This window comes from Vigna angularis, chromosome 2 (genome assembly GCF_016808095.1).
Source record: "Vigna angularis cultivar LongXiaoDou No.4 chromosome 2, ASM1680809v1, whole genome shotgun sequence".
In the NCBI taxonomy this organism is placed as follows: Eukaryota; Viridiplantae; Streptophyta; class Magnoliopsida; order Fabales; family Fabaceae; genus Vigna; species Vigna angularis.
Window position 1 is genome coordinate 2,201,356 of NC_068971.1, and position 26,411 is coordinate 2,227,766.

General features: G+C 30.9%; 2 protein-coding genes across 14 annotated transcripts in view; both read right to left on the reverse strand.

Moving 5' to 3' along the window:
- Positions 1–396: 396 nt before the first annotated feature.
- Positions 397–5,193, reverse strand: LOC108329430 (protein trichome birefringence-like 19). The gene is made up of 2 exons (XM_017563622.2): positions 4,608–5,193; positions 397–1,316 (listed from the first exon to the last, which is right to left on the reverse strand). The coding sequence occupies exons 1-2, from the start codon at positions 5,112–5,114 to the stop codon at positions 510–512; spliced, it is 1,314 nt and encodes a 437-aa protein (XP_017419111.1). The 5' UTR covers positions 5,115–5,193; the 3' UTR covers positions 397–509.
- A 20,367-nt stretch (positions 5,194–25,560) lies between these two features.
- Positions 25,561–26,411, reverse strand: part of LOC108328298 (protein FLX-like 2) — a 38,357-nt gene continuing 37,506 nt past the window's right edge. For 11 of the 13 annotated variants that reach the window (XM_052873345.1, XM_017562147.2, XM_052873350.1 and 8 more), the window contains one exon: positions 25,561–26,250. In XM_052873345.1, coding sequence (XP_052729305.1) covers positions 25,768–26,250 — 483 coding nt within the window. In that variant the 3' untranslated portion in view covers positions 25,561–25,767. The remainder of the gene's footprint in view (positions 26,251–26,411) is intronic. The other 2 variants (XM_052873346.1, XM_052873351.1) reach the window with 1 other exon arrangement.

Sequence of the window (26,411 nt, forward strand, 5' to 3'; positions counted from 1 at the left end):
ATAGATATAGATTTTGATGTTTTAAAATATATTAGAAAGACTTTTAAAGTACAAATTTCAATGTATTTTTATTGCTAAAAAAAAACTTACTGTTTACACTGATTTATTTCATGGCAAGTGCAGCTGGGGATATATATATATATATTTTGCTTATTTAGGATCAAAAGAAGCTAAGAAGCAATTACAGGTATAAGAACATATAAAGAAACAGAAATTTTCTTGATTTCTACATGTTACTATAAATTCCAATTCATGTCTAGTGCATCTCTACATTTGGTTTGAGGAACATCTGTGAGTTTGTTCAAGTGGTCCTTTCAGATTGAATAGTGAGTTCTGTCATTCAAGTGGTCCTTACTTGCATTCTGAAATGTGTAAACATAAGGAACACCAAAAAGCTATAAAAGGGGTGATCAAATTCGATCTTAATTTAAAAAGGTTTACAATACATGTGCGCAGTGAAGTTTACAATTACAAGCAAGGTTACAGAAATATCTGATAAAATTGATTTGTCAATTCGAACGCAAATGAAGCCTCTCTTCAGCCGATCTCACACCCTCCATCTTCAACATTCCGAGCAGAAAATCACTCCATGTGTCTATAGGACCAGGCAAACACCAATGAACACAATCATTGTACAGTGTCACATTTTCATTAGGCCAATGACCATATCTACTTGGGTGACCATCTGGTCTCAACATCGATGCTTGCGTGACATCAAATAGCCTATATTTCAAACCCTTTTTTCTTGCTTCCTTTTCAGCAATTTTGAACTCCTCCAACTGAATCATATAAAACTCCAAATCTAGTCCCTCTAACTGTGTCTCATTGCTCCTAAATGGCTTAGTTCTAATGCAGTTCCCACCCTGATTCCACAACCCATTTTCAAAATGTGAAGGGGCAAATGTCCTAAGAAAGACTGTGCCTTTGAAGTTCTCTAATCTATTGATGGCCCTAAAAGCAGTCCTGAAAGCCTTTCTGTAGCCATAGTACATGGTTAAGTCAGGGACATTCTCCAAGAGGCAGTAATGGCACCCAACAATTTTTTGTTTCTCATAGAACACCATTGAACGTGTAAACCAATGTCCTCCATTGAGAATAACATAGTCAAAATCTTCAATTTGGGTTATCCATTTCTCATCTGGCTCGTCAAGGTAAAGGTTGCATAGGCCAGTTGGGCCTGGCCCCTTTGAATCTGCTTCTTTGGATCTCACCAAATGAGTTGTCCAAAAAGCAGCCATGGTGAAGTTGTAACTTGGGTACTTCCATCTCATAAAGTAATCATCTCTTTTATACGATACATCTATGGGCCATTCCACCTACCAAATTCCAACAAAATGGTTACAGAATACTCGTACAGACAACCAAAACAAAATATGCTCCTTTGCCAAACAAAATAAAAGCAAACAACAAACTGGTGAATGTCAAATAAACGCCATTTTGCTACCAAACAAACATCAACTGTCGTTTCTTTCAAATGCGTATACTTGTTACTATTATTATACAATAATGCATGACGTGATGCGTACTCAACTTATATGTATTTTTATATTCCTGTGGTAGGAATAACAACAGCAATGTATTATTCTTTTGTTAGCCTAAACTGTACTCTGTCTGCAACAAACAAAATTAGCAATCTAGAACAACTATTGCATTAACTAAGAATAATGCTGTTTTTACACAAGTGAGTGTCCCACCATAGTTTTGTATTCTGTAACACTATTGTATGAAGCCGAGGCACACATGTCACTGCTAAAAGTTATAGTTAAGTTTCAAACTTTCAGAGAATCCTCTCATCTTTGTACTATAAGTACTGCTAATTTTAAGCTCCTAAACAATTGCCAAATTCTGAAATTATTCCATGTTACATCACCTTTAGAGAATTTCCTTTTAGCCTCCTTTATTATCCTAAGTCATGTTTTTGTGTTCCCAGGGAAAAGCTGCATGTTACAAACTCGGAGGATCCAGCTCATAGGTGTATTGTTTACATGTGAACTTTTCCGGAAAAGACACAGAAATGGATAGCTAATCTTATTAATAATGCATTACGCTAATGGCAATAATACATTATGATATATTCACTTTTGTATTTGGAATAAATAAAATAATTGAGTGGTCCCATCTGGTCTCTCATCTCAGATTCCCTTCAAACACAGACTAATATGAAATTTTGTCCATGCATGTAGATATGGATTTGGTTGGCTAAGCTTTAATTTCCCATTAATTTCATATTCAACCAACCACTTAGCCCAATGCATAGTCCTAATGTTATCAAAGAGTATTTGACGTGCACAACAGCATCTCTGGTTTTTCTAATTTCAGAAATGTGACCTCTCAACAAGATCTATTATTTTGGTTCAGCTTCAACAATTATTCAACTCTCTTAACACCACCTTTATAGTTCTCCTCTCTATGTCTCTCTTTTCTCCCAATCTTTCTTTCTTGTATTGGATACAGTTTGGTATTACAACTTGAACCTATAATAGCAAGTCCTAACTGCTTCATTTTGTCACTTTTGTTCCCACACACAAGACCTCAATTTACAAGAAACTGATGAATTAACATAGCTGTTTACATAATTTTCAGAAACATTATACAAATTTCATTATCTTAACTATCTCTACTTTAAAGTAATGTAAAAAGAAGAAGGAATATTGTAAAAGAGGATCAAGACAAACTGAAAAGAATTCTATAAAAACAACCAAACGTAGTATAATAATTATACTGATCCAAACAACCACTTAGCTAATAGCCTTATGCAGAATGGTTGGAATGTCAAAAGACAACCTGACATAAAACAACAACAAGCTGGGGTACCTTGTGTTTTTCTTTTCCCTGTGTCATACAAGCAAATAGTGCTCCTTAACACACACTCACTATAATCATCAGGTACATTTTATGTGCCATACCAAGTTACATGTTTTTATGTATTAATTCTTCATTTTGTTTTCCTTTATGACCTAATGAATAATTAAGTGTTAACGACATCTTATAATTAAATGCGAAAGCTCAATTCTCAACCATTTTACTTTCAGGTTTGGCAGGACTTGAACAATTATTGCTGTCTGAAATGCAAGTTGACATAAACTCTTCATAATAATACCACTGTATAATTCAAAGCAGAAGCCAATAGAATGAAAAGTTCTGCTACCATCAACAGTGACTGAGTTTTTTCTTTTTGAAAGTGTGACTAAGTTACTTGCAGGGTAGCTTCCCCCATAGGGTAATTGTGGGAGTACTATTGTGTATCACAAGTATAAATTTTTGAAGTTTTCAATAATGGAAGTCTAGTTAGTTAGATATACATAAAGAGGGGACAAAAATTATACCGACACTCTTTTTTTTTTCTGTGTAGAAAACTTAATCTTTTGATAGAGAAATTAATTGCTATCAGTTGGACTGATTAATGGTTTTTGGAAAATTTAGCAACACTAATTTAAGATTAATATTATACATTTTCTTTTATGTGGTAGCTAGACACAGACGTGGAGAACAAGGTGTGACGAGTTGAATTGAATGTGATTGGCACAGTTTCCAGGAAAAAGATTCGATTCCTCGGCATGCATGTTACTTTCCTTTGATCATTTACCTAATCCTTGAATACCGTAAAGGCTTAGGTGAACAAACCAGCCACAATGGTAAAGGACAACGTATATATAATCGAAATAGGAAAAAAAACAGCATCCATATACTTTTTCAATAAAATCTGTTCAAGAAAAAGAGATAAGATGAAAAGAGGAAAAAGATATTTGAGAGGATGATGATGTGATAAAAATGGTAATAAAAAGTGTTACAATATATTGTTATATGGATAACAACTCATCGAACAAGATAGGGATAGAGACATTTGGAAAAAACCAAATACGTGCTGATTAATTGTATTACATAGCTTTCAAAAACAGTGTATAATTATTAGTGGAATAATTAACACGCTGAAGATAAAGTTAAGATAGTGATTTATTTGACTAAAACGTTATTGGTGTCTAATCTTCACGTGTCTGCAGACATTAGAAGAATAGTAGTGATTATGTCTGCTCATAGATTTGAAATCTCACCTTCTTCACTTCAAAATTTTAAACTTAAAATATCACAAAGTTTAGATTTCCATAAAGGAGAGGAAAAGGGCAGTATTTTTATCTACTAACTATTAAGATATTTAATATTTGTGGCTCTGAATTTTAGGTAAGATAAAGGCTTGCAATGTAATCAGATCCAAAACTAATTTTAAAAAGTTTGGTTTTTCTTTTTAAGCATTACTGTCTGCCAGAAAAATAATCTCTCAAAAGTAGGGTCAAACGTTAAAACTAGACTCTTTCCACTATGTAATAAGTTATGAAAACACCAAGAGAAAAATTATATCATATTTTTATGAATTATAAATAAAAAATTAATATTAAAAACAAAAACTAACCAGCTGACATGCTCTTGATGGATCAAAAACTTACACCAGAATAGTCTTAGCAGAAGCTTAAAATTTTTTAATTATGAACCAATATTAGAGCATATTATATATGTATGTGTATATATAATCGGTTCAAAATGGTAGAGAAAACAAAAACAATGGATAGTTATATATAGAAAGAAGCAGGTAAAAAGTAAGAAAAACTTACCCTTGATAGGAGGCAAATCATGGACTGCATCTGGTTTCTGCCAACTGAGTCTCCAACAAATGCCATTGATTTTCCCCTTACAAGTTCAAGAAACTGGAAAGGGTTGAAGACAGGAAGTTCACATCCATTTGGCTTCCATTTCCACTTCATGAACTCAGAATCTGGTCTACCATACTTCATGCAGTTTTGGTGTTCATGAATAGCCCAGCATGTTTTGTTTGAGTAATATGGAGCCTTTGGGTTTGGAACCCATTCTCCACTGAAAATGTCACACTTCTTGATGGAAGTCGAAGGCAAGCTCGCAGACTCGTTCAGATCATCAAATGCTGAGTATGGCTTCTTGGATTCTTTGTTCTTGAGTGATGATGAAGAGTATCTGAACAAAGGGTATGACAGTGGTGTGACAGTGAACAGCAGTATGGCAAACACTGCAAGTAAAGTCACTTTTGGGATCATTTGTTTTGGGGTGCTTTTACCAAACAGAAGCTCTACGATTTGGAACTTCATTTTTGGAAAGAGGGAGAAAGAGAAGAGAAAGGTAGGAACAAACACATACAAGGTATACAACAATGGAGATGTTTTTCTTATATAAAATATCTTGTCTGTGCAAATTAACTTAAGACAGCTTTATTTTATTTTAATTTTTACATTTTGATTATGATTGCAAGTACTTAAGAAAGTTTCTTTCTTAATTAATTACACTTAGTTAAATTTCCCTGAGGTTATATATATTTTTTCAGACATGCATGAGACGTCTTTTGAGGAAAGTTTTTGGATTTTTGGTTGTCATAACCCATGCGCTATGCACAGAGAAATATAATATTTGGAAATTGTCTTTTTCTTTGACCTACTATGAAACGTTATTAATAACACAGATACTTTTACAGTGATTAATCTTTGAAAATAGACTGTGTTTCTTTTTTATCAATGCATGCACCTTATTTCTAAAACAACATATTTTATTAGAAATCTTGAAATGTGTTCTATACGTACCAAAGCAACTACTACTTAGATGAGTAGGTATATAATATCTTTATAATATGTTCCAGTGTTGACTTACATAATATTGTGCTTTGCTTTTTTAATAAAAATCTGAAATCAGTAAAAATGGGTGGAGAAAACAAGAGAAATAATAAAATAAAATAATTAAGTGTAATAAGGTAAAAAACATAAAAATAAAAAAAAAAGTAACAGGAACTTTAAAACAGAAAAGATTTTAATTTCTCAATCAGGTTAAAACATATGTATGACCGGTTGGTCAACCAACAATTTAGCAACGGCAAAGATAGTAATTAATATAATTAATGAATAATTAATTGAAGTAATAAAAACCATTAATTAATCATTAATAAGAATAATAAAATCATTAACTAGTAATTAATTGAAATAAGAAAATCACTTATCGATGATTAATAAGCAATCTGATTTAATTAGAAATCCATTACAAAATTTAAAAATATAAATTTGACATTAATATAAAATATATTTTTCATAACCCAATTTTATTATAGAATCATTAAAAAAATCACTAACTTAAATGCCAAAATACTTTTTGAATATAACTTCAAGACAGACACGAATGAAGCAGGAATATTTACAAATTATTTGATGATGATCGACTCCTTACATAGAAACAATTAGGTTGTTAATTAATTTGCATTTACAAATTGCATAAAGTAAACTACATCGAGATCCGTGATCATTCACAATACATATTTTCACCTTGGAAAGTGGAATATTTAAGTTGTCTACATTCAGGGGTAAATTAGGCATTTTGCTTTCTTAATTTGTTCAAGACAGATTGAATTTGACAAGTGACAGTATATTGATCAGGAATATAATAAAGCTTGCAGGTCAGAATTTTAGATCCAGATCTATATTTCTAATATAATGAACTCCAAATTCTCTTAATTTATACTATTCGAATAATCTTCGTTTTCTATAAATATTGAATGGATTTGTATTTCTGTGATATTAAATAATATATCTACTTTTTGAATTTGATATTATTTATTAAATATAGAAGACGGATCACAGCTTTTCTATGGAAGAATCTTCTGCAATTTTTGCTCTAAAAAGTTGTTATAGTGCGATTATTTTTTAATATTTCTCCTTTGAATTATGTTGGTGATGTTAGAAACTCACGTGACTCATTAATTATATTACGAAGCTGGTTTCCGAATACTACCTAATAATTTTGAGGACTTTACCGGTAGGGACCGGGCAGCGAACAGACTAGACATCCGCATAACTATAATTGTCTAATTATATTATCTTACCACTCGTCATTAGGAAGGATCGGGCAACAATAGGCCGGATGTCCGTAGGTCCATGATTATCCAATTACACGATCTTGCCGCTTGCCATCCGGATGAACAACAACTCATATGAGGCCGGCCGGCCATATTACCAATTAACCAGATTGTCTATATGGGTCGGCCGGTCATAGGACCAAACTTCGGGAGACCGGTCGACCACAACGCTAATTAACCCGGTTAGGATTAAGATTAAGGTAAATGGTTGCTAAAAGTTATTGGGCTGAATTTGGGCCGTGATTAACTTTTCACTAATCCCAAACCCATAGCAAAAACTATAAATACAGATCTAAGGTCATAGCAAAAACTATAAATACAGATCCAAGGTGAGTGACAGATAGTTTGCATTTACTGCATATTTACTACTGTTCTATTGAAAATGTCATTGCTCTCAAACTGACTTTGACATCCGAGAATCTTTGACAAGTCTCCACCCGCACGGAGAGGAAGAAATCGAGGAGTGAAGAGCAAAAACCAAACAATCGAGAGACGAAAAAAAAACGTCAAGGTATTAGACGACTCAACCCGTACAACCGAAACAAGAATAATATAGTCAAATGTGTTAGGATGATGAATGGGTTAAGAAATAGAAATATTGGGTTCGTTAATCTTTGTCAGTGCAATCATAACATATCAGGACACATATACGAACCACAGGTCATGATCAAGACTACTATAAAACAATTATGGCAAGCTTGTAATACATAATGAGAATTTGATTTAGTTAAAACTAAATGTGGGGACTAACTAATTGATGACTGATTTGATATTTAATATTCAACAATAACCTAATTAAATGTTAATTCTCCAGTTGATCATATAATATAATAATTTAGAAAAATAAAAGATATCTACAAGACTATATATGTAGCTTCATGTTTATCCTTTTATTAGGTATGACTGATTTAATCTGTGAGTTTTGTAGTACCAAAGTTGAAGTGGAATGCAGAAGAATAAATTAGAGAGTAATGGATGAAAGAAAAGGAATGCACAACCACCTTGAATTCAATTTCCTCTGTAATTGATTATTCCCTTTGAAGTTTGTTTGTTCATCAATGGTAATTTATTACAGGCAAACAAGATTGCAACTGGAAACAACATGATTTGGATGGAAGAAGACACGAGTGTCCGGTTAGGTAGTAGAACTAATCAGACCACGATGTTTACTTCTTTGTGACAACATTAATTCAAACAATTGGAGTAAGTAGCACCGGATCCAGGTTTGACCAACGTAGCCAACTAGACAAGTGCATTCATTTTCCAAATATTTACTTATTCAACTTTTTTAAGGAAAAAAAAATTTAACAACTTTTTTTGTATAACAGTTTATTATGTGGTAACTTGTGATTGGTCTATTTCAAATATATAAACTAATAAAATAGTAACACATAATCTATTGTCAAAAATTATTAAAAAAAATTGTTAAAATATCATGGGTTGTTTTTAATATACTTGGCTTGATACACAATTTAAAGAACTCAAAGTTTCCAAAATGAGCTAATAAAAATTGTGCCTCTCTGTGTAACAATAAAACAAAATTCCCCAACTATGTTATTAACAAAAGCTTTAGTAATTATTTTATTGGTATATTCAACCTTGAGTGGAATGAAATGGTTAAACTCATAAAGCTTCTCCACCACAACTATAATTGTTGAATACCATAACACAAAAGTAAACAAATGATGAAAACCATTGATACATCATCCCCAACTTTCAACTTTCATGCTATACACATCTACAATGAAATTAATAATTCTAAAGATATTGGATTAGATTTATTATAACTTTCACCTTGGTCTAAGAGGGTGCTAATCACTTTTGTTTTCACCAATTTCAAATAAAATGCGAGCATTCTTTTAAGAATGACCCTTCACAAAAGGATCTTTTGTCATGTGGAATGATACCTATAAAAGACACTCGAACGCTTAAGCAAGTGACTTTACGTAATAATATTGTAATAAAGATGATTAATCAGAATTAATTACTTGACCTTCCCTTTTAGACATATATTCATAAATACTATATTAAACTTACTATTAGGTCTGACTCATTTATTACCAATAAATGACATTATTCATATTAATTGTTAATTAATGACTATTATTTTCATTAACTACCCCTTAATAATTCTTATTGTTTATATTAATTTCCAGATCATCGGACGATAATTTTCTTACTAAATAGTTAACTGTCCGATCCTTGACTGATAGGTGATCATACAATACACATTTAATCAAACCTATCGCATCACATCATTCATTAACTTTTATAATTTCAAATCTTTTCATTTCTCAACATTTTCCTTAATTGAAACAATTATATACCTACTTTTTCTCAAATTCATTTTTCCAAATTCATTTTCAAATTCAAATACAGCCGAAAGAAACAATATCACAAATGAATGCAAAATAAATACCCCCAATATAGATTGCATAGAAAAAGGTATTATTGGTGTATATGATAACTTTTTGGCAAATCGTTCAAGTAATAGAGTGAAATAAGTTTAGAATATCGTTCTCCCAAGAGAACTTGAGTCACGTTATTTAATCAAGCTTGTTTATCAAGATCAATTTTATTGATGATAACTTTTGATTTCAACTTTCGAAAATTGCAAAAATTAACAATGTAAAAATTTAAGAATGTAAAATTAGATAAAAGATCATTGGAATTGGTCTTACACTAACATTACACTAACATCCTGAACAACATACATTCTCTATTCAAACATTTACTATTCCTTAAAGCAAGTTCTAAAATTATCTATTATATTATTAATTCCTTAATTAATTTAAGAAATAACTTTGCATTAAATTCAGATGTTGAGAATAACCAAAAGCACAAAAGTTATTCCTAGTGTACTTACTTTTAGTTGTTTTTGTTTTTGTTACGTTTACTTCCTAGTACAAAAGAACGTGTAAAGAAAATTACACTTCCGTATAATCATAAGCAAGTCAAGAAAAGCACAAGAATATAGACATATATTGCACACAGGAAGATTACATTAATGTAAAGTCATACAACCAATTCTAATGAACAGAAAAATTAGCCTCTCCTAGACATCTAAAACGTACTCTTTACAACAATTCATTTCATTGCATAAAGTGAAGTCTTAATGCCTTAAAGTGTCTCCTGAGCGTCTCTTGAAGTTGTCCAGTATTTTTCGTGCTCTGTGTGTGTTAGAAGATAGTTTCTGTCTTTCTGTCACGTCTTTTAAACAACATAACTTAATTAATTCGCTCAGCGCACAGGTGTGTATGCGCTGTGCAAATTTCTTAACCGCTGCTTCTTCAACTGATGTTATTCGCTTAACGCATAGAGCTAGTGCGTTGTGCCAATGTCTTCCTTCTAGCTGTGCGAATTATGGCTTCCGCTTAGCGAGAATTAGCTTACAGCAGTCCAAATAATGCAACCTTTCCTGTACAATATTTTACATAACATTCTACTACCTATTACAACTTTTCAATGAGAAACAACATGAATAATTACAAGATTGAGCTCATTTATAAGTGTAAAAACAACTCTTTTTCACACTTATCAGTACAATTTTGTTTAGAAGTGAGAAATGTATGGACATATTTTCATATATTAATGTCTCAATCGTATACAATAAAAGAAAACTAAATGTATGAGTAATCAGAGTTGGGTATTGTAGTAGAATCACTGAACCTAATGCAATTAATCTGAAGATAATCAGAATGAAAAAAATACTAAGGCTATAGAGAGAAGAATACTAGAGGGATTTGAGAGAGTGTATACCACACACATAACATCCACCTAGAGCATGTGGTCCTTCATAAATACATTCTCACACAATATTTTTTGTATATTATAATTTTAATCTCATAAAATCTAACGTGACATAAAAAATAAGATCCAAATTTTTTTATAACAATAAAAAATTATTTTAAAAAAAATTAAATTTTAATCTCATAATTTTTTTTTATAAAAATGTTGTGTTGAAGTTAATGTGGAGGAAGGCCCAGCAATAATTGAGGAGGAACGTGGTAATGAAGCTAATAATGTGAGAAAGTTTAACTTTACACCTAAACTAAATTACATGTTATCTCTTTCATTGTCATGTTCTCTTTTTGAAGCCTTTTACGTTGGAAATCTTCAATATTCCATCTATTACTTCTTTTTCTCACATCTTACAATAATCATCATTGTACCTCACTCAACCTTTTCATCATCCTTTACTCCTTCTTTTTCCTTATTCAACAAAAATAAGAAAAAATAATGAAAAATAAAGTATAAAAAAATATATGGTTTTTAGGTTATTTGATTCTACAACATTTAAGAAAATTATGCGAACAGAAAGACCTATATATCAAATAAAGTTGCATCCTAAATAAATACATTTTTTTTTCTATTTTACACTCAATTAGTTTAAAAGTAAGATAACAATTCATTTGCTTATCATCCATTATTTTACCTACAAATAAATTCATTTAATAGATTTATTAAAAAAAATCATCCATTTAATTTAATAAACGATAATGATTCATATATATCAGCGTTCAATATTTAATAACTTTTACTATTATTACTTGACAGATTAAAATTAACCCATCAGATTTTCATGGTATTATATATTAAAAATTTTAAAAATAATTATTTGTAAAATTTGTCTTTACTCTTATAAACTCATACAGTTAAAGGAGAATAAGCGAAAGAAGATGAAAAGAAAAAGAAATCATTAATCCATTAAAATATGTTATTTTTTAATCCTTTGGGTGAAAATTATATATATATATATATATATATATATATATATATATATATATATATATATATATATATATATATATATATATATATATATATTATGTCATAAAAAGACATATGCTCTAATAATATTTTGAATAATTTCTTATCTTAAATTTGTCTTAAATATCAAATTATCTCAATGCAAAAATAAGGATTTGCAGAGCTTTGAATAAAATAAAACTGGTGAAAAAACTTAAATTGAAATAATTAAACAATTTAATGAATTTAATTTGTGCAAAACACTTTTAAGAATAGAAAACCGTATACATTGATGACAGTAGAAGGATAAAGTATAATTAAGTCTACTAAAATATTAAATTATCTAATTTCCATGTTAATGGAAAACAAGAAATCAAAATAATAATTATGCTTGTATTGCGGGAGGTAAAGTTATATTATTGTATAATTCAGAATATAATTTTGTATTATAAATTGTACGATAAAAAATAATTTACATTCTAAATGACTTTTAAATTTATATTACGGACTATACAATCAGACATATATGTACAATTCAAAACCATAACTACAATAATTACATAAAGAGTATAATTGTAATTTTGAAAAATAAGGGATGCAGAAAGAAAACATCGGGGTGAGGGAAGAAATTTCCACTCTGTTCTCCCACATATTACACATACTGGGCCGAAAAAAAATTCAAATGGGCTTCATTTCATAACATCACAATGAAAACTTTTTTAACTATGCGAATTTCTTAATTACCCCACCTTCATTTTTTTTAATGGAATGTATTTTTTACATTTTATAGTTTATTTATATCCCGTGATACAATCATTATAACAAAGTACCAAATTGAGTAATAGTCATGTGATAACTATATATATACATAGTTCTAAAAATCCCGTGATATACATACATACATATTTATGTATATATGTATATGTATATCTAATTGTTAAACTATGATCTAATAATCTATATATTTAATTCTATTTTTTATTATAAAAGAAATTTTCATTTGATACTATGAGTAATATATAAAGTGTAAGAAATCCTCTTCAGAGATTGAGTGGATGTAGGTCAATAACTCATCCTTATCTTTGATTATTCAAAATAATTAGCATATAAAATACTGAATTTAATACTTTAGAAAAGATGATGGTGACTTAACTACAAATCACACCCAATTTAATCTCCTATTTATAACTATGAATAATTGCCCACACGTTGTACAATTAAGAGCTTAATTTATGAACTACTCTGTTATTGTAAAACATTTTCGTATAATAAAATTCTTCAACATGCTGTATTAATGAATAAAATAAAATAGTTAATTTTTAATACATTTATATATATATATATATATATATATATATATATATATATATATATATATATATATATATATATATATATAAAGCGTTACACTGATAGTACATATAAATTAAATTCTAAATGAGTTTTTAAGAATTTTATAGTCAACCTTTTAAGATATAGCCAAAGAAAAAAAAATGTTGTACATATAAATTTCAGGATTAAAACCACACATTTAAAGTACAGGAATTCCTTTCTACACAAACAAACAAACAGTGACCTTTCGACCACTTAATAAAAGAATTTAACCTCTTGCATAATTATTTAAAAATACAATTTTCTTTGCTAATTTAATTACACATTATAAATAAAATAAAGAAAACAAGAGATTAGTCATCTATCATCCGTCTTTTTTTTTTTACAATTAAATTCTGTATTCCATCTTATTTCCATTACTTTTTTTTAGGAACTCATTTGCATAATTTAATTATTACAAATTTCGGTAAAAAAAAAAACTACTAATTAAAACCTTTTTTATGGTTCTGAATAATCAATACTTAAATTATGTAAAACTCTGAATCCATATATACATACATACACACACACACACACACATATATATATATATATATATATATATATATATATATATATATATATATATATATATATATATATATATATATATATATATATATATATCTTGACTGGTATATGCGTGGTTAGCCTTCCATGCTCTTAATGCTTAACATTTCACAGCAATTCTCACATTCAGAAGCAAACACTTGAATTCGTTCATTTCCTTCCTTTCCCTTTTAACACACAAACACAAACTACTTTGTTCATCATATCACATACCCTTTTCATTCTTCTTTCTACAATAAGTGTAGTTTTGTTTTCATCTTTTTCTGCATTATCTACCAAGGCACAAGGTTTGTTTCTCACCCTCTTGTTTTTTCATTCTTTTTCTTTGTGCCTGTTCATCATGCAGTGCTTATTTTTTTTACCTTTGACTGTTTTTGAGCAGAATTAATCAGCAAAGATGGTGATGATGGGTCTGGGAAGGTTGGTAGGGTCTCTAAAATCCAAAATAAGGTCTTTGAAACTGAAGAAACCTTATGATAAGATGGAGAAGAGTGAGAGCATGAGAGTGGAGATAAGAAGCAGAAAGGCCAGAAAACTCATTGAAGAGACCCTAAAAATTGCTGATTCTCCTAAGTCCAGAACCTTCGCTTTATGATGTATTATTGTTCGCTGTATCTATTGGTAAAAACTCTTCAATAATTAAGCTTCTGCTGTTCATCTTTAAATTTCAATGATTTTACCTTCTGCTATATATCCACTATAATTAGTGCTACTAATCATGGGTTAAAACTCCTATATCCGATTAAAAATAAGTCTAATTTAGAGTACATAAGTGTATATAAAATTTCGTTTTTTAAGTTAATTTTGTGTGATTAAGTTAAGTTTAAATGAAATCAAAATCAAGTTAAAATTTATGCTAGAAAAATTTGTGTGTGCATGTTATTTCATCACGAACTAATTGGTTTTACGAGATTAGACTTAAAGTATAAAACTTTTCTCTTGTCTTGGTAAGAAGCATGCAAAAGCTTTGCAGAATTTGTATGAGTTTGTTTTCCGAGGCACTTAGATGAAAATGGAAGGTGGAAAAGTAGCAGAAAAATGGATTAATGAGGTTTTTAGGCGATTTTTCATAGATGAAATTAAAAGGTAAAAAGTTGGAAGGAAAAATATCTGTATTTATGCACTGTGTAGTAGATTTTCACTGAAGCTCCTTTCGTTTTCAAATTTATTGCTTATTAACATCAGGTCTGGTTTTAGGTGGACCATCCTATACATGGTGCAGGCCAATTATGTCACCTTCACTTTTTTTCCCTCTTGTTTTAAATGAACTGTAGAAATATTTAAGTATTTTCGAAATAAATTAAAGAAAATATATATTTTGAATTTTCCATTCAGATCCAATTACTGATTGACATGTTTGATATTTTTTTATGGTTCAACTTTTGAACAGTAAATAAGTTATAGAACAATAATAGTATCATCGTATGTTTTTATTTTATTTAATACTTCTTAATAAAATTATCATAAAAATATAAATTTAATTAATATTTTTTTAAGAAAAATAATAATAAAAAATAATAAAAAATAATATCAAATGAATATAAAGAAAAATTATATGTGAAATAATATTTTTTCAAGTTATATTAGGTACGTATTCTATTTGTTTTAGTATTTAATGTAAAGGTTAAAAGATAAACCCGTTTAATATTGAATTCAGACAAGGTAAATTTGCATGTTGGTTTTTTTATAATATTTAAATTAAAAATCACACATATCATACAAAGAATAATTGAATGTCCGACAAACAAGTATATCCTCGGCAGTTTTGTTAGTTAAGTGGGAATTTTTGTACCACGAGATAAGATTTTACAAAAAAATTTAGTGTAAACATATAAACCACCGAATCCAGTTTATATTTTGACAAATAATTAATTATTTTTAGAAAAATCATTTAAGAAAATTAATAAGAATAAGAGTTTAATACATATGCAGAGTAAAAGTTTTTTCATTGGTAGTTTTTTTTATTATTATTAAGGAAATTGTAGAGTGTGCTTGTAAAATCTATGCATATTATGTACGTATGAATGCATGATACACGTTATTATATAATAAAAGTTTGACGGGAGAATCCTTGATGTAGTCCAACTAACAGATAAGATAACCTATCAAACTCAACCACCAATTTCGTAATGGAAAACTCAAAACTATATATATTATTTATAAACTCAAAACTATATGGTCTCAATAGAAAATACTTCTAAAAGATGAGAAATTTCTGTGGCCCAAGATGCTTCCAACATATATTTATTATATATACATTTTCAAAGCATGGTATTAAACATTGATAGATAATCCAAAATAAATGTCAACTCAGACTTTAATATCATAATAAATTTTAAATTTAATTCAATTTTATAAAATTGTACTAAATTAAATGAGAAAAATGAGAAATTTTAATGTTCAACATATTTCTAATATACTTTGGCATACTAAAACATATATATTTGAGATAGATTTTAATTTATGATTCTAATATTATGTTAAAAACTAAATATTGAAGCTTAACTTAATCTTATATATTATAAATTTATATTATAAATTCACATTATTTTTGTCAATTAAAAAGACTCTTTTATATATATATATATATATATATATATATATATATATATATATATATATATATATATATATATATATAACAACATAGATGAACAAATTTTCATAAAAAAACTGGAGAATAAGTCACAACTAAACACGTAAGAAGTTGATATCTAGTATTTGTCAGTGTCTGGAATGAAATTGTTCTGAGATTTCTGCATAGGATTGAAGAAAATGAAAGAAAAATGATTTTTTTACCCACCTACGATTTTTACAAAAATTTATATTTTTATAATTAGTTTACTTTTATACTCTATGTCATATAAATATAAAATATATCCCATTTCTCGTAATTAAATAAAAGAAGTGCATTGGGTAGCCACGAATAATAAAGTTGAAGATTTGTGATGTGGAAATTTGGCTGCACGTGAATGATGAGATGTTGGTGTGACGATGGAAGATAAGAGATAGTAATTGAATTGCTTATGATTTGGCAAATGCTTGCCCATGAAAATGCACTCTTCCAAAGGAAAATGACTAAGCACACTTCTTTCTTCCAAATACTATGTCCAAATTTATACTAACCACAATCTTTTGCACTTTCTTGCATCACAGCTTCTCTTACAACAAGCCAAATAGTGTCAACTCATGCTGTGTAGAACTTGTTAAGGTTTATTCAGTTCACGTTTCTGACTGTGGAACTTCTCAATGACTGTTTTTTAGTGTGAAGAATTGTCACAACGTTTTGTTCTTGAAGTTCTTTCTCTTGTGCCATTGTGATTATGATCACTGAGGAAACAAACAGTTAGAGCAAAACCATCAGCAAAAAGAGAAACAGAAAACACCAAATCAGGAACCAGCAGTAAAATAGGGAATACTCATTTTCATAGTGAATGTTTTCTTGTGAGAGTGGGGGCCATGAGAACCAACCCAACCAACATGCTTGCTTGGAATTTGAATCATGAAATCACAGTTCATGAGACAACGTTGGATGTCATGTAACTAAAAGAGATATATATGGATATTATCACGCAAAAATTTACTTATATATATATATATATATAAATTATATAATAATAAAATTTTAAATTAAAAATAACACTATATATATATAAATTATATAATAATAAAATTTTAAATTAAAAATAACACTATTTTTTTATATGAATTAGACTCAAAATTCATTATAAAATAAGTATACATCATATCACATTTATAATCAAACTCATAACTAGTAACAAAGATATAAAGATATATGATAAAGAAAAAGTTTTTTTTGTTAAATATCTAGACAAAAATTATTTGTTCAATATCAATATAGAATTTTTTTTTATTTATTTACATAAATGGATAAGTCTTATAGTTTGACATGACTTCAAATGAAGAAGTCATATATGAAGTACACAACTTCTACACTAATACATCAGAAAAGATAAAGTCGGACACTCACATGTTTTTAGATACTAGTAATCGATTGCGAACACCTATAATCAATTACACAGTATCAAATTTCATACAAAAAAATTACACACCACTACTATAATCAATTACCACCTATAATCAATTACACAGTATCAAATTTCATACAAAAAATTACAAAAAAATTACAGATCACTACTATAATCAATTACCAATGTTAAAATCTTAAATTAAAAATAAGATCACTTTTTTATATGAATTAGACTAAAAAATTCGTCATGAAATATATATACATTATATCACATTAACAATCAGACTCAAAAACTAATAACAAAATATATTACAAAGAAAATCATGTATACATACATCGATAAGGAAGATTCAAACGTTGAACATTTGGTGATACACCTTAATTCTAATACTTTCATATGAGTATTATATATATTACATGTATTTTACCTGTTCAGTGTAGTAGCATTGGTCCATGGTCTATAATTGTCCTTTATATTTGCATTGCACATGCATTAGATCCAGACACGTTGGGTTGAGTTATCCGTAAAGATATTTGATAGATTTGACAATGACAAAACATCAACAACCCTTTAGTGAAAACCTGTGCAGTCTTGAGGTATATTCTGTGTCTGTTATATGGGCATGTACTTGAAATTGAAGTGAACAACAATCACAATCAATTAGAACAGATCCTTATCTCAATGCACGAATGAAATTCAGTTTAACAACTCTTTCATTCATCTCATTATTTACTTAATATCATGATTGGAATATCTTAAATGAAGTTTCAACAAATTAAAGCATCAAATTAATTAGGTAAGGATAATGCTACACACAGTTATGCATTCATCATCTCACAACAACTTACCATTTTTACTAACGTTTACCAAATTATACTAATTAGCCGCATTTAATGAGAAGTATAAGGATTTCTCCAATTAATAAAAGAATATTAAAAGGAGTATGTTGCCATGAGGAAGAAGATATAACTGAAAGTATCTTTTCTATATTCTTACGTATTAATTGCTATAACATATATAATTATAACCTACTATATATCAATTCATGGACCATATTACCTAAAATACAGCACATATTTTAAGTGACAGAGGGCATATATCACATCATGCATAAGGTACAAGACTCTCTTAAGTATATTGGTTTATCACAAACAAGAATCCATGATAAAGGTTAGGAATCACTACATTGATCTCCAAAGTGTATGCAAATTCATATTAGGTTTATTTAAAAGCTAATTTTGTGGTTTTACATTAAGGATGTGATTCTAAATTTAAAACTTATTTTAGTGAGTTTATGAGGTTGTTTAACATCTCCAATTCGTCATCATAAATGTTTATGTTCCATGCATTACTGATATGTACTGTGTATTTAAACATGTGATAAGTTGATAAATAATGTAGACAAATTATGATATATTTTAACAGGGTGCATCAATTCTTTATGATAGAGATCAAATGAAGTAAATCATAATTGAATTGCCATATTTCTGTAGTGTGAAGTTCAATAGTAAATATCAGTTACTACTTTTAATATAATAATAAGCTCTCTATGCAACAAAACTCACCCACATGGTAAAACAAGAATCATACAGGTGAAACATATCATGCTTGTATTCAGTATTGGAGCTAAAGTTGTTTTAGCTTTGTCTGATTTAGTATTTATGCATATGGAAGAGAACGAAAAGGATGAAAAACAAAAATGATTATTACAATAATATAAATATATATATATATATATATATATATATATATATATAAACTTTTCAAATTATGTACCAAAAATTAGAAAAAAAAACTTACAAATCAATAAATTTTCAACATTGTAACAAAAGATTATGACGTACCAGTAACCAAGTTAAAAAATACATCGATATGTAAATAATATTAGAGTATTTATGTACACTTATATTTTTTTAATATAATAGATTATGTTTAAAAATATTATTTTACTATTTACATTTTTATAAGAATATTTATAATAATTATATTATTGATTATAAAAGTATCAAGTTTTTAATATAAAAATATAATAACATATATTTCATAAAATAGCTTAATTTTATATATTATTTTAAATTTTTGTTTATTAAGATTGGATAACAATTTTTTAGTATAATTTAACATTTTGTTTTAAATTTAATTCATATTTTGAAAATTATTTTGCATTGAACCTATTGAATGAACACAGAAATCATAGAAACATATTATTGAATGAGAAGGCTTGTCTCTCCTCTTACATTAGCATTACATTTATAGGGCAAAGAAAGTAACTACCCATTTCCTTTCCAACTCACTTTGGTTGGAACACAACTCACACACAGAGCTCATACTGACAGCACACACACAACTCACACTAATCATTCTAACAATAATTCTAACACTCCCTCTCAAGCTGGAGCATACAAATTGTATGTACCAAGCTTGGAACTAATGAATTCAATTCTAGGTCCTCTTAAGGACTTAGTTAACATATCTACAAGTTGATCATTTGACCCAACAAACTCAGTACAAATTTCTTTGGACAACAATTTTTCCCTAACAAAATGGCAGTCAATTTCTATATGTTTGGTCCTCTCGTGAAACACTGGGTTTGATGCAATGTGGAGATCAGCTTGATTATCGCAATACATCTTCATGGTTTGAATGTTATAGAAGTTGAGCTCTTGAAGAAATTGCTTCACCCATATAAGTTTAGTTGTTAGTGATGCCATAGCCCTATATTCAGCTTCAGCTGTTGATCGGGCTACTACATTTTGTTTCTTACTCTTCCATAAAATGATATTTCCCCCAAGGAGAACACAATATCCAGTAGTAGACCGTCTATCAATAGGCGAGCCTGCCCAATCTGCATAACAGTATCCAGAGACTTGAATGCTTCCTTTATCTTCATATAACAACCCTTGTCCAGGAGCCTTTTTTAGGTATCTTAGAATACAAATGATAGCATTCCAATGGCCAAGACATGGAGCCTACATGAATTGACTGACCACTCCAACTGTAAAAGATAGATCTGGTCTTGTAATAGTGAGATAAATCAGTTTTCCAACAAGTCTTCTGTATCTTTCTAGATCTGAGAACAATTCACCTTCGCTAGAAGCTAATTTTTGATTTGGGTCCATAGGACTATCTATTGGTCTACATTCAATCATTCCTGTCTCTTGTAATATATCAAGAGCATATTTCCTTTGAGAGACTACAATTCCATCTTTTGACCGAGCTACTTCAATGCCCAAGAAGTATTTGAGGCTTCCAAGATCTTTGGTTTGGAAATGTTTGCATAAGTCTTTCTTCAATTGAGATATTCCAACAACATCATTTCCTGTGATGATTATATCATCAACATATACTATTAGATAAACACATTTCCCAAGAGATGTAGTACAATAAAAAACTGAATGATCTGCTTCACTTCGTTTCAAGCCAAATTGTTGAACAATAGAGCTGAATTTTCCAAACCAAGCACGTGGTGACTGCTTGAGACCATATAGAGAGCGATGCAATTTGCATACCATTCCACACTCCCCCTGAGCAACAAATCCTGGAGGTTGCTCCATATAAACTTCGTCCTCAAGATCACCATGAAGGAAGACATTTTTTATATCTAGTTGATGAAGTGTCCAATAACGAATAGCTGTCATTGCAAAGAATAGACTAATAGTAGTCATCTTGGCCACAGGAGAGAAAGTCTCACAATAATCAATGCCATAAACTTGAGTGTATCCTTTAGCAACTAAACGAGCTTTGAGACGATCAATGTTGCCGTTTGAATCAACTTTAACTGTATACACCCATCGACAACCAACTGCCTTTTTACCCTGTGGAAGAGGTACCAACTCCCAAGTTTTATTTTGTTCGAGAGCTTGGATTTCTGCAATCATGGCCTCTCGCCAACCAGGATGAGCAAGTGCTTCTTCCATATTTTAAGGTATATCCACTGAAGACACTGAAGATATAAGTGCACAATAGGAAGGAGATAATCTGTGATAACTAAGAAAGTTATAGATTGGATGTGGGTTGCGAGTGGAACGAGTACCTTTCCGAAGAGTAATAGGCCAACCTGAATCATCTTCGGGAGTTTCGGGAGTCGTGGGAGTAAGTGACGGTGAGGAAGAATCTGAAGGAGAGGATTCACCATTTTTTGGATGTTCTACCTGTGTAACATTTGGAGATGATTGTTCAGGGGAACTGGGACGCTGAGTTGTAGACACAGGAGGAATATGTGACTCAATCATGGGAAGAGGAAGGACTTGATGGATAACCTCAATCTCTTGTTCAGATGAAGTGAAGTAGGGAGTTTGTTCAAAAAAGGTAACATTTGCTGACATAAAGTACTTTTTAGTTACAGGAGAGTAACATCTATAACCTTTTTGAAGTCGTGAATATCCCAAGAAGACACATTTGATTGCACGAGCAGAAAGCTTATCTAGTCTAGGAGACATGTCATGAACAAAACATACGCAACCAAAGATTCGAGGAGAGGTGTGAAAGAGAGGTTGGTTGGGAAATAAAATGGAAAAAGGAGTTTTATGATTAAGAGAAGAAGAGGGCATCCTATTAATAAGATAACATGCAGTTAAAATGGCATCGCCCCAGTGATGAGTGGGAATATGGGCACTAAGCAAAAGAGTACGGGCAGTTTCAATCAAGTGTCGGTTTTTTCTTTCTGCTATACCATTTTGTTGTGGTGTATGAGGACAAGTAGACTGATGTAGTATACCATGAGAGCTTAAAACTGCAGAGAAATTGTAAGAGAAGTATTCTTTGGCATTGTCACTTCTTAGAATTTTGATAACTTGGCCAAATTGATTTTTGATTTCATTTAAAAAGGAGGTAAAGATGGATAACAATTCAGAACGATCTTTCATAAGATAAACCCAAGTACATCTTGAATATTCATCAATGAAAGTAACAAAATATCGAAAACCAAAGGACGAGACACGACTAGGTCCCCAAATATCAGAATGGATAATGGAAAAACTAGAATCACACGTTGTTTGTGACCTTTTAGGAAAGGAAGACCGAACGTGTTTTCCGAGTTGACATGACTCACATTATAAACTATTGACATTACCAAGTTTAGGGAACATTTTTTTTAATTTTAACAAATGAGGATGACCAAACCGATCGTGTAACAGTTTAGGAGTAGGAGCTGCAATACATGACACATGGGGATGAGATCCAAAATGGTATAATCCTCCCGCTTCATATCCTTCTCCAATCCGTTTCCCTGTCCCACACTCCTGTATAACAAAGGAGTTGTTATCAAAGGTTATTGAACAATTTAATGATTTGGTTAACTGACTCAATGAAATCAAATTGAAAGGACAGTTAGGAACAAATAAAACAGATTGGAGATTTAAGGAGGGAGATAGGGAGACATGACCAATGCCCTTTGATGAGACTTTTGAACCATTTGCAAGGGTTATTAAATGAGATTTTTCTTGAAAAGAAAGGGTTGAGAACAAAGAGGTATTACCGGAGATATGATCAGAAGCACCTGAATCAATTACCCATGAAGTTTGATCTTTGGGAGATTGAGAAATGCACGCTGTACTTGAAGATGTTTGTGCCATGCTATTGGATTTTAACCGTAGGTACTCCTGATATTCATCTTCAGTAAATTTTGAATCTGAAGGGTTAGACTGAGAGATATTAGCGGTTTTTGGAGGAAAACCATGCAATAAGTAGCAATTCTCTTGGGTATGACCCATCCTATTGCAATATGTGCACGGACCTCGCCCTCGACCTCCACGTCCTCCACGTCCTCCTCCTCTAGTACCACGTCCTCTTCCGCATGCGATAATCATGGCAGATTGCTCTACTGCCCCAAAAGTTTCTTGAGGGTGTGGCATCGGAACCCGAAGAAGACGAGTGGTCAAGGATTCCATGGAGGGAACTTCATGACTGGTTAGAAGTTGATCTCGGATATGAGCAAGGTCGGGATGCAGAGCTCGTAGAATCATTACCATATAATACTTGTCTAACCTTGTTTTGATATCTTCAGAAGATCCTGCTTCTAAAAACATCCGTAATTCTTCAGTAGCTGATTGGGCTTCAGCCATAAAAGATACCATATCATGATTCTCCATTTTAAGGGATGCAAGTTTATTCGCCGTGTCATACAGACGTTGAATGTCATTGGCATAAATGCTTTGAGCTTTCTTCCAAAAAGAGTGACATCTTGAAAGCTCTAAGGGATATGAAGATTTGTGGTTCTACGGATTGCCACAACAAAGAACACAATTGAAAATCTGCTTGTTTCCATTGATCTGCTTTTTTAGCGGGTACGTGTGTTCCATCTTGCTCAAGATGATCATAACATCCGTGGCCAAGAAACCACATTTCAACAGCAGCAGACCAAGATAAATAATTTTTCCCATTCAGTTTTTCAGAAGTGATATGGGGACTTCCTGACAATGAGATAATGCTGCCAATTGCCATTGCACGGTGTCTATGAATCTGAATTCTAAGAAAAAGCGGCAGTTTATTGAGGAAGCAGCAAAAAAAAAGTGAAGAGAATATTGGCCATGAGCTGCTACTGGCTGGACCGAAGACTCCCTTCTTGCTAGACGTGTTGCTGATCAGAGAGAGGTAGGTCCGGCAAGTCGACAGGAAGCAGCGCGAAGTGATTCCGACGTCGGAATGGCGGCGCGTGAACAGTATGCATCCAAGCTCAGCTGGAGAAAGGTGGCGCGTGGAGAGGATTCTTGGACTGATTCCGGCGGGGTTATCTGTTGCTCGGAGAGGCGCTTCAGATCTGCTGGTCGCCGGACGAAACTGGGTTGACCAACGGTGGCGGACAGCGGCTGACAGCAGCAGAAGGTGGCAATATGTGGTGATGGGTGTGCCAAACAGTGAATAAAGTTTGAAAAACAAGAAGAGATTGATATATGATTATGGTAGATGATGAGTGATAATAGTGGAGCTATATCTGATAGCTCAACTGAGAAAAAAAATCAGAGCGAGATCGACCTACTCTGATACCATATTGAATGAACACAGAAATCATAGAAACATATTATTGAATGAGAAGGCTTGCCTCTTCTCTTACATTAGCATTACATTTATAGGACAAAGAAAGTAACTACCCATTTCCTTTCCAACTCACTTTGGTTGGAACGCAACTATACTGACAGCACACACACAACTCACACTAATCATTCTAACAATAATTCTAACAGAACCATAAAAGATACTTTACGAATTATTTTATTACATCAATTAAATTAACTATAAAATTTTCAGTAATTTTATTATATTTTTTATTATCTTTCTTCTAATTCAAACAATATTATTATTAGTTTTTTTTCCTTTCTATTTTCTGCTGTCCCTTTAATCTACACAAAACATTAATCTTATAAAAATTGAAAACAGAAGTAATGAAAAAAAAAAATCATGAAAATTATTGTTAATGAATTAATGATGGTCAATGGCAGAAGTCAATGAAGATTTTAAAATAAAAAAAAACATCGTAAACAAAATAAGTATACAATAATATATAAAAAGTAAGGAAAATAAACATCACCATTTATATATTTACTAGAAATATATAAAAAGCAATGCCCATAAATATGAAAATGTAAAGTCAGTCCAAATTATTCGACTATGTATTGATATTGTTACTTAGTTATTTTGATAACTTGTTTTATATATAATGCTGACAGGAATATAATGATTATGTTCTAACATTACTCTTCAATCCTTACCAGTTCTTCAACCTATTTATTAATATAGAAAATCCCATATTAAACCTTCTACCGCTGAATTGATTTGTGATTGTTTGTATTGCGGCATTCCATTGCAAACTTTTTCAAAGCAATTATAGCTAAAATATCAAAAAGTATAATTTAAAACATAGGCCTTGAAAATGAACAAAGTATACAGTAATGTGCATTTAGCTAAATTGGCAGAAAAAATAAATTTGAAATCATTTAATCAAAGGTAAGGAAAGACAAGAAATTAATAAAATTAAACCACATCCCAAATATCAAATAAAATATATAGGCAAGTTAGATGGGTAATGTGTTACCAAATTCATGTGGCGGGAGAATGTCTTCCCAATAATGACGAACATTTGTTTTCCCTCTCGTGGACTATGCACATTACAACAAGATAGGACAAAACCAAATGTTCATGACTGAAGTTCCAAAACTCAGGTCGTCATCATCATCTTCGACCGGAGTTTACACCTCGAGTAGCTTCATATCCACCTCCACTACGAGCAGGCGGGGTTGTGGATCCATAAGGTATATTGTTCACGGGTGGAGCATGTCCATGAGGACCACCAACCCCTCTAGACTGTGTATCATAGCCACCAGCTCTCGATGAATCGTAACCAGTTCCTCTCTGCATATCATATCCTGAACCTCTCTGTGGATCATAGGAAGTTCTTTGAGCATCAAAAATTGCCCCTCTCTTGGAATCATAAGTAGATCCTCTAAAGGCATCGTAACCAGTCAGCCTTTGCGTGTCATAGGTAACACTCCTCTGTGTGTCATAATTAGGTCCTGCAGATGAACCATAACTAGGTCCTCTGGGAGGATCATAACCCGTCCCTGCAGGAGTTGAACCCGGTTGAACTCCAGTAGAAGCAAGTGTAGTAGCACTGCCTCCACCCCCACTGGCTGCAGGGAGGGGACCACGTCCCTGCTAAAACAAAAATATTCCAATTCAAAATCCGAAACAATCTTGAAACATGATCATTCTAACCAGTAAATCTTAGTTTATCATCATATCTCAAGATACCTCACGTTTACTAATACATAACATAAACAGACATTTCAGATCAGTATTGAAATCGACATGTCACG

Coding starts and splice junctions, on each gene's coding strand:
- LOC108329430 (XM_017563622.2), bottom strand. CDS start 5,114: ATGAAGTTCCAAATCGTAGAGCTTCTGTTTGGTAAAAGCACCCCAAAA. Junction 1,317..4,607: donor TGATTTGCCTCCTATCAAGG/GTAAGTTTTTCT, acceptor GGAATTTGGTAG/GTGGAATGGCCCATAGATGT.